This window comes from Anguilla rostrata, chromosome 8 (assembly GCF_018555375.3).
Source record: "Anguilla rostrata isolate EN2019 chromosome 8, ASM1855537v3, whole genome shotgun sequence".
Taxonomy (NCBI): Eukaryota; Metazoa; Chordata; class Actinopteri; order Anguilliformes; family Anguillidae; genus Anguilla; species Anguilla rostrata.
Genome location: NC_057940.1, coordinates 32,443,530 through 32,455,869, shown reverse-complemented (window position 1 = coordinate 32,455,869; position 12,340 = coordinate 32,443,530). Strand labels below are relative to the sequence as shown.

At 40.5% G+C, this 12,340-nt stretch overlaps 1 protein-coding gene across 2 annotated transcripts in view; it reads left to right on the top strand.

Moving 5' to 3' along the window:
* Nucleotides 1–5,460, top strand: part of cpne4b (copine IVb) — a 37,669-nt gene extending 32,209 nt beyond the window's left edge. The window contains exons 15-16 of one of the 2 annotated variants that reach the window (XM_064347747.1): nt 1,299–1,535; nt 4,914–5,460. In XM_064347747.1, the coding sequence (XP_064203817.1) occupies nt 1,299–1,535; nt 4,914–5,045 (369 nt within the window). In that variant the 3' untranslated portion in view covers nt 5,046–5,460. The other variant, XM_064347748.1, reaches the window with a different exon arrangement.
* Nucleotides 5,461–12,340: the final 6,880 nt, after the last annotated feature.

Sequence of the window (12,340 nt, the reverse complement as noted above, 5' to 3'; positions counted from 1 at the left end):
GAATTCTGTTCTTTTGTTGCCAATTTTAACTCCACATTTATTTTCTGTATACATTGATTTTATTATATCATAGCTTTTACCACCTATATCAATTTCAATAAGTTTTTAAAAACAATCCTTTGTGCCAAACAGAATCAAATGCATTTTGAAAATCTAGAAAGCAAGCAAATATTTTTCTTTTATTTTGATGAACATAATTATCAACTAAGGTTTGTAGGGTTTAAATGTGATTTGTAGTGCAATCTCTTATTTAAGGCATTGTGTTCATTAAGGAAGATTTGTTATTATAATGCTACAGAACACCTACCCCAGATTGCTGTTCACACTAATGCCTCTGTAATTGTTGGGGGCAAATCTGTCTCCACTCTTCAAGATCAGGGTTATTAGTGCTTGACTTCAGATTTCAGGGAAGTAGCCCACACTTAAAATGTGATGGAAAAGTCTTAGCAGTGATTCTTGTAGTTTTTTGCTGCTGTATTTTAACATCTCATTGAGGATCGCACCAGGCTCACATGCCTTTCCTGATTGGAGGGCCTGTAGTCTCTCTTTTAGCTCCTTGTCAGTATTGGGAGAGTCCAAGGGATTGTGGTTGTTTTTTCAGTTATAAACCATTTAGTTTTTCACAGATGGGGGACTGTTCTAATTTAGTAATAGGAATTTGTTTATACAGTTGTTCAAAATGTTCTCTCAATTATTCTCTGGTATAACAAGTTCCTCATGTTTTGATTAATTTATACATTTCTAATTTTCCCAAAACTGATTTGTGTTTATGTCCACTCTGACTATGGATTATTGTCGTTTGTTTTGTGTATGTTGTTCTTTTTTAATTCGGTGCACTTGTAGTGCTTTTGTTCCTCATAGTACATAAGGCATAAGACATGATTTTGTTGGTCTTTATATTTTTGATTAGAAAGTCAATGCATTCTTTATCACACCATTTTTTATCCTTGCTACTTTTCTTATTTAAAATGATTTGGCCTTTCAAATGTGCAATTTTAGCTGCTTTTTCAAAAATGTGGTTAATATTTTGGACAGCTAGAGTTACTCTTTTTGTACTCTGAGGATATGTAGTGACAGAAAGTTATCTAATAAGTTTTGAATATTTTGGTCTTCAATTGCTCTCTGGTATTCTTGTGTACTGTTTGGAGCCCATCTCTTGGATTCATTAATTTTGTACAGTTTACTGGGCTGTGTATGTGTGGTATTAGTATTTGTCTGTTTTAGAACAAAGTAACTTCTGTCTCTCTCTCTTTCTCTCTCTCTCTGTCTCCCCCCCCTCCCCACCCCACGCTCCACAGGAGTACTTCATCCTGTTGATCCTGACGGACGGCGTCATCACCGACATGGCGGACACCCGGGAGGCCATAGTCCACGCCTCCCACCTGCCCATGTCCGTCATCATCGTGGGCGTGGGCAACGCCGACTTCAGCGACATGCAGATGCTGGACGGGGACGACGGGATTCTGCGCTCGCCCAAGGGGGAGCCCGTCCTTAGGGACATCGTGCAGTTTGTGCCCTTCCGCCAGTTCAAACATGTACGTGTCCACCTTTTGCCTTGCTTTCCTATACAGACAGATTTTCAGGGCCAGAGCTGTTCTTACTCAGTAGTGAATGCGTAATATGGGAACAACTGCTTGTGCCATCTGGATGCACCTGACAGAATTTTTTTTTTTTTTAATTCAACCTCATGCATGATATTCTTTCATTGATCTTTGCGATTCTACAGATGTTCACTACAAGCCTTTTACAGTATACATTCTTGAAGCGCTGTTTTGCTGCGTTCCGTTAATAATTCAGCAAAGCGTTGTGCGTTTGCGGGAACATCCAGGGAAGCGTTCTGAGGATTTCTGGGGGCAGAGCTCAGACGAACCTGTTAAACAGCTGCATCAGCGCTCATTCACACTTCTCACATCCTCAGCTCCTGCTCAGCCGCTCTGCTGCGGAGAATGTGCTCTTTCTGTGCCGCTCCCCACGTCTCTATACCTGACGAGATCTAATAGCCCCCAGTGTGAATACACAGCTCAGGATCGACCTCCCTCCTCATCTGCTACAATGAAAAATGGATTTTCCTTTTTTTTCTGAACAAGATTACAGAAAAGGAGATGGGACAGCACAGGTCACGAATATGATTTGACCAGCGTCTCTCTCTGAAACCTAAGCCCCCTAGAAGTACCCGTCTCAGTTCAGTTAAATTGTATATCACAGACACTTGAAATTTCAGACTTTATTTTGTATGCGTGGCTTATATTTATTTAATTTAAAGTGTGTTTCGGTAGTTCTTCGTAGGTTATTTGAGAGAGATCACAGAACTGCTGTGAGCACTGTCTTGAGGTTAAACTTAAACTAAAATTGAGAAATGTATTTTTTCTTCTGTCCATTTTTGAGTGCCATTTACTTCAACCAAACACCTCAGCCTTGGGAAATCCATCACCAAACATCAAACAAAAGACTTTTTTTTTTTTTAAAGGACACTGGCATCAATATAACTATCAATAATTAATCCAGTGTAAAATCTAACAGAAACATAAGTATCTCAACATAAGTGGTGGTTGTTTAAAAAAAAAGAACATATACATTTCATTTATGATAGCACGGCTCTGTTAAATATCAGTCCCATTTTCTGTGCAGTCCACCAAGAGTGAAAATAACTTTAAACGCCCAGTGTTATGCACCAGTAACTTTCATGTATCCTGGATTAGGAATGACTATGCTCACCGCTAACACTGTCTAACTACTGTATTATCCTCTTTAAACTGGAGAGCTCAGCCTAACATACATCACAATTCAGCTAGTCGTCACTTCTTTTCACCATGAAATCCTCCACAGCATCTTACACAGCTGCTATAAACAGATCACAGACGTCCATTTGACCAGAGGATTCATTACTTTGCGTTGAGGTTGGGAATATTCTGCCGACGTGAACCCTCTTCACCCCATGGGACTCCTGACCAGGTTGATTTTGGGCCATGGGAGATGTTAGATCCTGCATTATTAATGAGTGATTTAACTGTTTTTGCTTATGTTTACATTTACATTACATAATTGATATTTCTGTGCTCATGGCCAGCTGAGTGAAGCAAATGCAATGTCAGATTAAGGTTGAGAAAACATTGCATTCCATGCTTCAACTGTTTCTCATCTTTCTGCTCTTGAAAAAATTCAGGATGACATTTTTTAAACTTGATGTTATTAAGGGAATCACTGGTGCATAACAGTGTAATTCTGTTTAAGATAACAGAGGGCATATTTGCACCTGTGACACATAATTGTGATAATCTTCCATAACTCTGTTACTCGACATTTTACAAGTATAAACACTGTGGCATTTTGTTTTGCATCTGCTTGTTATGTGCCAAAGTGTAAACACTATTCACAAAGCATGAAGTGTGGTACAATATATGAGGATACTTAATGAGCAATGATTCATAAATCTGAAATGTTGGCAGGGAAACAAAAACTCCAAACACAGCATCTTAAATAATTGCAAATGACAGGGCATTATAGCTTCAGTGATCAAGTCAAATTCATCTCTCAGTGCAATGTAGTGCACAGACAAGAAGATTTGCCACGGCACTTTAATTCTGCGACATTTTTAAATTGAGGTAGATTTTCTTTTCTCTCCGCTGACTACGTGCCCACGCAACACTGCCAGTCTCTCAGCCTGAAGTAAATGCTTGTCTCTTGTGTGATTCAGTACAGAATGGATTCATTCAGATTTTGAAACGTAGGCCACAGAAACTGCAAAAGGTGAAAAATATAGAACTAATATTACCACTACCACTCATACTGTTACTGATAGTAGCTACTACTGCTACTGATATTATTACTGTTACCATTATTGTTAGCAATTTTGCTACTACCACTACCACTAATATTACTACTATTTTCACAAATAGTACTACTATCAGTAGTACGTTTATTTAAAATACTTCTACTAGTACTACAGTTACTGTTAATATTACTAATGTCACTGCTAATAGATGAATATATTAAACTCATTAGCCATCTTTCACAGCGAACTGGAGATGGCCAAATGTGTGGGACCCACAGAGTAGTACAGATTGTGGTAAAAGACAGAGATAAAACATAATCCTAATTTTTTGTTGAAGAAGAGAAGTGTGTCTCTTTTATTGCTACTCTAAAGTTGAGGAGGATGTTCTTGGCGTGATACAAATTCCTTTCACAGATTTCCAAGAGCATAACAAAGAATGCTGAGCACAGAAGATTGCACCTACCAGGGAGATAAGGTGGAGAAATCCAGTGATGAAATTGTAGGGATGGCTAGGTCATCGACTTTGAACAAAAGTAAGAATTTAGCCAAGACATTGGGGAATACCCCCTATTCTTTACAAAAATGCACTGTTGGAAAAAAAGGTTATTTGGCTTGTCTCATTAGGCAAACCCTTTTTTAGTTCTTTATGGAACCGTCTTGGTAAGTGTGAAAAGTGTGAAAGCTTCCAGACTGAACCATTTTACCTGACAAAGAAACCTTGAACTAGATAGGATTCCTCTGAGAAAACACAGAGGAACCTTTTCTTCTGAGAGTGTAAGCATCTCAGAGGGGCAGTGAAAATCTCTGAGTGGGGGCATCTGAAAGAGAATCCAAAATGGCTGTGTTGGTGTAGCTCAGGAGGGAAGAGTCCCTCCACTACCTTTGCTAACCCACTTTGGAGAAAAGATATTATGGACCTTTGGATTAACTGCATGCAGCTGTACCACCTGTATCTTTATCTCAGCGATCTCATGCAATTTGAGACTGTGAAACTTGTGACTGAGTGTCAGTGTCATTGAAGGAATGAAATGCATTTTTAGCCCGAGCCAAAAGAAGCTTCTTTATTGTGATGCAGTTGCACGTATAAATTTGTTTCACTATAAAGTGACTCTTTTTCATATGCCAATTTTCTTTGTTCCAGGCCTCTCCTGCTGCCCTGGCAAAGAGCGTTTTAGCAGAAGTGCCCAACCAAGTGGTCGACTACTACAACGGAAAGGGAATCAAGCCTAAGTGTCTCGCCGATTTCGAGTCTTCCAGGACGTTCAGCCCATGACATCATCACACACAGTTCCACATTGTCCGTGCAGAAATAGCATGTTTTGGTGATTTCTAACTTACAGCTTTGTTGCATGTCTGGGCCCTGAGGCCCGCAGCTGTAACCTAACAGTGTTCTTGAAGAAATTTGTACATAGAAAACAACGCAAGTAACTGACTTCTTTACACAAGAGCATGTTGACTTGGAAAACATATACAAAATAATTGTTTTGGTTTTTCTACAGGTTTGTTGAGATTTTGCTAAATTTCTTAATATTCTTACATTGTAAAGTATTTTGGATCAATGAAAGTCAATAGCAGCTATAACTGTATTAGATTCATCTGCTTCGGACTGAATATTTTTTCCCAGATAAAGCAGATAAACGGACTGTATTTTGCATGTCAATAAAAAAACTGTTTTTTTTTGTTTTTCACTGGGTCTTTTCTGTTTCTTTATAGTAGCCATTTTAATGAAAAATTAAACAAATTGATGCTTTTAATGCTAGATAGACCACACATCCACACTCTGGTGTAACTAGCATGAACCATAGGAATAATTATCCCTCTCTTTCAAGCACTGTTACGCTTCTGATTTAAAAACCACAATCTCGGCCATCTCAAGTTGTAGTCATGTGGATGTGAAAGTACACATAGCTGATGTTGGCTCCAAATCTGCCCAGTGAAGCCTCCTCTGCATCAGTAAAATGGTTGCCATCTTAAGAGAACATTTTGCTAAAATGCTACAGTAGCACTGTGAAAGCACTTGGTTCTCAGGAGCGGACTGAGATGCAGATGCAAGTGAGAAAGGAAGTAGTAGCTTGGGAGAGACACGAATCACAAAGCTGTTTGAAGTTTGGAGCACAGAGGCCTTTCAATTAACTCTGCTATCAGGCATAATTAATCATTAACAGTGTGTATGACCAGGACAGGCCTGCGGGGAGTCTAGCAGAGAAGAAATATATAATAAAACTCTGATACACAGAGGATAATGGAGGGAGAGCATTTTCCAGCTGTGGTCCTTGTTTTCAAGCCAATGGATATTTTTGAGATTTAATGGGACATGTACGACTTCCTGCAATGTTTTTGTCCAGGACTTTGTAACTGTTACATCTGCTGCGTTCAACATGTTAATGTTAATATTACATTACATTACATTACAGGCATTTAGCAGACGCTCTTATCCAGAGCGACGTACAACAAGTGCATAGGTTTCATGATGTAGAGGCGCAAAAGAAACACTAGAGTGAAGTAAGGATCGTAGTGCCAGAAGTGACCACATCGATCAGGACTCCAACCCTGTAGAGTAAGCTTGTTCAGCAAGCAAGAATCCTACCTAGTACAAACTAGCACTGGAATCACACCTAATCATACAAAAACAATCCTGCCAGATACACTAACAATCAAATTATCCTAACTAGGTACAATGAGCTGAACTATAGGCTAGGGAGGGGTGGGGAGAGGTGCAGCCTGAAGAGATGAGTCTTCAGTCTGCGTTTGAAAGTGGTGAGATTCTCTGCTGTTCTAACCATCACGGGGAGGTCATTCCACCAGCGAGGGGCCAGGACAGACAGCAGGCGGGAGCGGGAAGTGCAGACGCGAAGAGGGGGAGGTGCCAAGCGTCCAGAGGTGGCAGAACGGAGAGGTCTGGCTGGTGTGTAGGGTCTGATGATCCTCTGAATGTACCCTGGTGCTGACCCCTTAGCTGCCTGGTATGCAAGCACCAAGGACTTAAATTTGATGCGAGCCATAACAGGCAGCCAGTGGAGGTCAGTGAGCAGGGGGGTGACATGGGAATGTCTGGGGAGGTTGTAGACCAGACGCGCTGCAGCATTCTGGATGAGCTGCAGGGGTCTGATGGCGGATGCTGGCAGACCAGCCAGTAGCGAGTTGCAGTAGTCCAAGCGGGACAGGACCATCGCTTGAACCAGGAGCTGGGTTGCGTAGGTGGTGAGGAAGGGGCGGATTCTCCGGATGTTGTACAGGAAGAACCTGCACGTTCGACTCACCGCCGTGATGTTCTGGGAGAGGGACAGTCTGTTGTCCATCACCACTCCAAGGTTTTTTGCGGTGGGTGATGATGACACCACAGTGTCCCCCAGGGAAATAGAAAAGTCAAGAAGGTTAGAGGATGGAGCAGGGATGAAGATCATCTCCGTCTTGCCTGGGTTCAGCTTAAGATGGTGGTTATCCATCCAGCTCTGGATGTCCCTCAGGCAAGCAGAGATGCGAGCAGATACAATTTCAGCACAGCCATCAAGCCTATAAACAGACTAAATTAAATTGCACAAGAAGGAGGTTCAAAGATTTTAGCTCAAAAATGTTCCACTGGCCCTTGTACCCCCGTAGGCAAGCCAAAATATGAAAAGCACATTTGCTGTACAAAAATATAATGCGCAAATGACAGGGAGAACTCATATCTTTGGTGAATTGTTTTTGTGTTTTCTGATTTGTTGATTTGTCTAGCCCTTTCATGGCCACCGTACATGAAGAGCAGAAGGATCAGAAACATCTGCTCATAGAAAAGAAATATTGCGACAGCATTTGCATCACTTTGCATGCACAACAGAAAGATCATACATATATCAGCACATAGAACTCAAATATAATAACAATCTGTATAATATGTACATATTTCTTTCTCCATCCCACGCGCATGACTATTTTCCCATTTGTGGTCAAACAAAGCAGCACTGAAGAAAGAGCCTATTTTCTTTTCTCTCTTCCAACTCGTGGCATCACAAGTTATATAACTTTACTGATTCAACCGCTAACCTCTGTCCTCAATAGTCAGATCACTGCTCGACTTCATTACGCATGTTACATTTACATTTCAGGCTTTTAGCAGGTACGCTCTTATGCAGAGCGATTTACACAACATCTTTTTACATAGCATTTACATTGCAATCATTTATATAAGCAGAGGAGAATTCTCTGCAAAACAAGTAACACTGATTTCTTCAGTACCTATCTTGCTTAATTTAGGGATATCAACTATAATAATACCTAAAAATCTAAGTTACAAATAAGATAACACAATGTTAGCTAATCCGGGAATTGCAGTAGTATTTGTTCAGCATAGATGAGTAGTGTTTTTACTTACTGCATTACTTTATAAGGCATCCTGCATCCTAGATACATACCAAAGCAATGTAGGGGTAAACAGCTGTGTCCTACCTGGGAATCGGACCTGTGACATTTAGGTTACAAGACCAGTATCGGTAACCATCATACTACACTGCAACGCCCATTTGACTGCGGAAGACGGCAATAATATTATTCTGTACATGCACAATTATACCGTTTTATTGTCCTCCATGGGCACAAGACAAGTTTCAGCAAATTGGGATGGCAGGTATGCCATCCCGCCAAGTTACGCCTTGGCGGGGGCATGCCCCCATACCTATACAGCACCGAGAGTTTGGCACTTTTCAGGGTTCCCCACAGAAATAACCACAACAGCCACAGACACTCAGCCCTTAAAAACATTAAATTCTGTACATTCTGACCCCATTTCAACAGACAGAATTCATAAACAACTTCACATGTCCACACAATAAAGCCCCAAACTAAGGGGATTTTGCGTTTTCTCCTTCTTCTTCTTCTTCTTCTTCTTCTTCTTCTTCTTCTTCTCCATTCTTATTTTTCCTGCCGCCTATCCCACTAACAACATGTCTCCCCATTGGACATTTCACTAACACCAGCCAAATCTGCCCTACACGACCCAATCAAAACCGCGCATACACACGCAAAATACCCATACATTTGTATTCTGAAACATTTCCCGTTTAAACAGCTAGTCCACCTGTGGCCTAGTGGGTAAGGTTACAGTCTTGGGAACATGGGGTCGGAGGTTCAAGCCCAGCTTAGAACACATTTCTTTAACCTGCTTCAACCCTCACTAATAATTGTCTACTAGCCTACTTATCAATTATTGCTTTTGCACCATATTTACCCGCCGTTCACCGTTCAGTTATTAACCGGCTACAATATTGCTAAGCCACATGGATTCAACGGGAGCTCTTCTGTGCTTACTGGCCTGTGTTCTTTAAAACCACCGGCAGGTTTGCTAATGATATTTCACGCATTGCATAGCTATGGCATTAGCTAACGAAGTCACGGCAAATGTATTCCTTTCATTAAAAAGTTACACCAGTTCACCACTGTGCCATTTCTATTAACTATATTTCTTCACTTGGCTACCGTACAAAACTTTCATATAAGCAAACGCCACGCTTCTATTTCTACATTCATGTTACCTCGCTCTGTTCTCTATCTAGCCACATACGCTACAAACAATTACTACTTGTGTACATTCTGCAACTCCGCAATTTGAACAGCTAATCCATCCGTGGCCTAGTGGGTAAGGTTACAGGCTTGATAACACTGGGTCGTATGTTCAAGCCCAGCTTGAAACACGTTTCTTTAACCTGCTTCGATCCTCACTAATAATTGTCTACTACTTCTTAATTATTGCTTTTGCACCATTTCTACCCGCCGTTGACCGTTCAGTTATTAACCGGCTACAATATTGCTAAGATATATGCATTATGACTTACCGTCTGTACGTTGGGTTATTGACCGGCTACAATATTGCTAAGCCACATGGATTCAACGGGAGCTCTTCTGTGCTTACTGGCCTGTGTTCTTTAAAACCACCGGCAGGTTTGCTAATGATATTTCACGCATTGCATAGCTATGGCATTAGCTAACGAAGTCACACACTGGTAAACCTCACTCACTCACGGCCACCCATATGCATTTCATGACGCAAATGTATTACTTTTATTTAAAAGTTACACCAGTTCACCACTGTGCCATTTCTACTAACTATATTTCTTCACTTGGCTACCGTACAAAACCTTAATATCAGCAAACGCCACGTTTCTACATTCCTGTTACCTCGCCCTGTTCTCTATCTACCCACATACGCTACAAACAATTAGTACTTATGTACATTCCGCAACTCCGCAGGTTGAACAGCTAATCCGTCTGTGGCCTAGTGGGTAAGGTTACAGGCTTGGGAACACTGGGTTGTATGTTCAAGCCCAGCTTGGAACCCGTTTCTTTAACTTGCTTCGACCCTCACTAATAATTGTCTACTACTTCTTAATTATTGCTTTTGCACCATATCTAACCGGCTACAATATTGCTAAGATATATGCATTATGACTTACCGTCTGTACGTTCAGTTATTGACCGGCTACAATATTGCTAAGCCATATGGATTCAACTGAAGCTCTTCTGTGCTTACTGGCTTGTGTTCTTCTTTAAAACTACCGGCAGGTTCGCTAATGATATTTCACGCATTGCATAGCTATGGCATTAGCTAACGAAGTCACAGACTGGTAAACCTCACTCACTCACGGCCACCCATATGCATTTCATGACGCAAATGTATTCCTTTTATTTAAAAGTTACACCGGTTCACCACTGTGCCATTTCTACTAACTATATTTCTTCACTTGGCTACTGTACAAAACCTTAATATCAGCAAACGCCACGTTTCTACATCCATGTTATCTCGCCCTGTTCTCTATCTAGCCACATAGGCTACACACAATTACTACGTATGTACGTTCTGCAACTCCGCATTAAAACATTACATTTAAAATCATGATTCACTCATAAGTATAACTACTAGCACTGAACATGAGAAAAACACATTCGTGCAATAGATTACATTACAGGTAAATAATGTGTGCAATGTTATTTGACCCTCCACTTCAACAACCAATGTTCAATACCGACTGTTATATATACCATTTGATAAGGAATATAAGCTCGCTCATGGTCACTCCATTTACTCGCACTATACTCCGTGATCATGTCAACCTTCACCTACATGCCCATTCTGCTAAAAACATATTGTTTCAACTACGGAATTTCGTAATTTCATTTTAATTTCTCTCACACTGTTGTTATTCTCTCATATGCAAAGCCTGCTGGGACATATGCGTCTGCTCCTATTCTCCACTATCATGTTTTCCGGTTCTAGTTTAGCAAAACGGCGAAGAGGATTCCTACCTGCAGATTAGCCTATCAAAATGCCTTATAAACCTTACAAAACTAAAAGTGCATCTCCACGAAATAACAGACAATGGAGCAGGACAGAAGGATAAACCTTACAAACACTAATAGTGCATCTCCACGAAATAACAGACAACGGAGCAGGACAGAAGGCTACACAAGTTGCGACCTAGGGAGTTATAATTCTACGGGCGTGTTGATTATTTTGTCAGTCAAGGCTCGTTGGATGGACGTCAAATCCGTGAGTACATACCATATTCCATCTGCGTTTCTGATGCGTTTACGCTTACGCCATTGCATCCTTTCTCACAGACACTGTTTTACATATATAGCAAACCGAAACTGCTGAACGGTACACGCTCATCAGACTGTACAGATTCACACAACGATAGCCATAATCCACAACCGTTTCTTGCAGGGTCGCATTTCTCACTCTCATAATAAAACGCTTTGCAAAAAGAACTGATATCTCATAAAAAACACGTTTTCAACGTACAAAAATGCCAAGTTACTAAAAAGTATTGATATCAAAATGACGCCAAGTTACGATACTACAAACAATATAGGCTATCTTGCCTCACCGAAATGACATAAGATGTATCTCAAAGCAATGCTACCCAATATTTCCTCAGTTCTTTCAAGTCACTTGGCCCTGTGTTTTCTAATCTTACCATTTCACAATATCATGCAAACTTTCTGTCAGATCAAAGAGACAAATATTTCGAATTGCCTCATGGAACACATTGAACATTGTACATTGAAATTAATGTATAAATTCATTAATGTACAGAACTGCTGCTGAGCAACGACAGGAAGCACATTTCTCCAGAAAACATGTTTATACTTGCTTCTGAACTGAATTTGAGTACATGTGCAAGTTATTGTATATTTGCTACGTACAATAAATACTGCATGTAAAACACATATTGTACATACATACATAGAGAACTTCTTTATCCGCATGGGGACATTTCCCTGGCAGCATCTTACATTCACATTCACGAACACACTTGTACCAAGAAACATACTATCATTCACGCAACAGAAAGCCTGGGCAGCGAAATACATAGGCCTACATACCAATACAAATTGGACATACACACACCTATTCAATCAATCTTGACTGTGAGAGAGCCATCCACACATATATTTGGCCTGTTCATGTAGTGCATGCTTATACACAGGGCCAAGTGACTTGAAAGAACTGAGGAAATATTGGGTAGCATTGCTTTGAGATACATCTTATGTCATTTCGGTGAGGCAAGATAGCCTATATTGTTTGTAGTA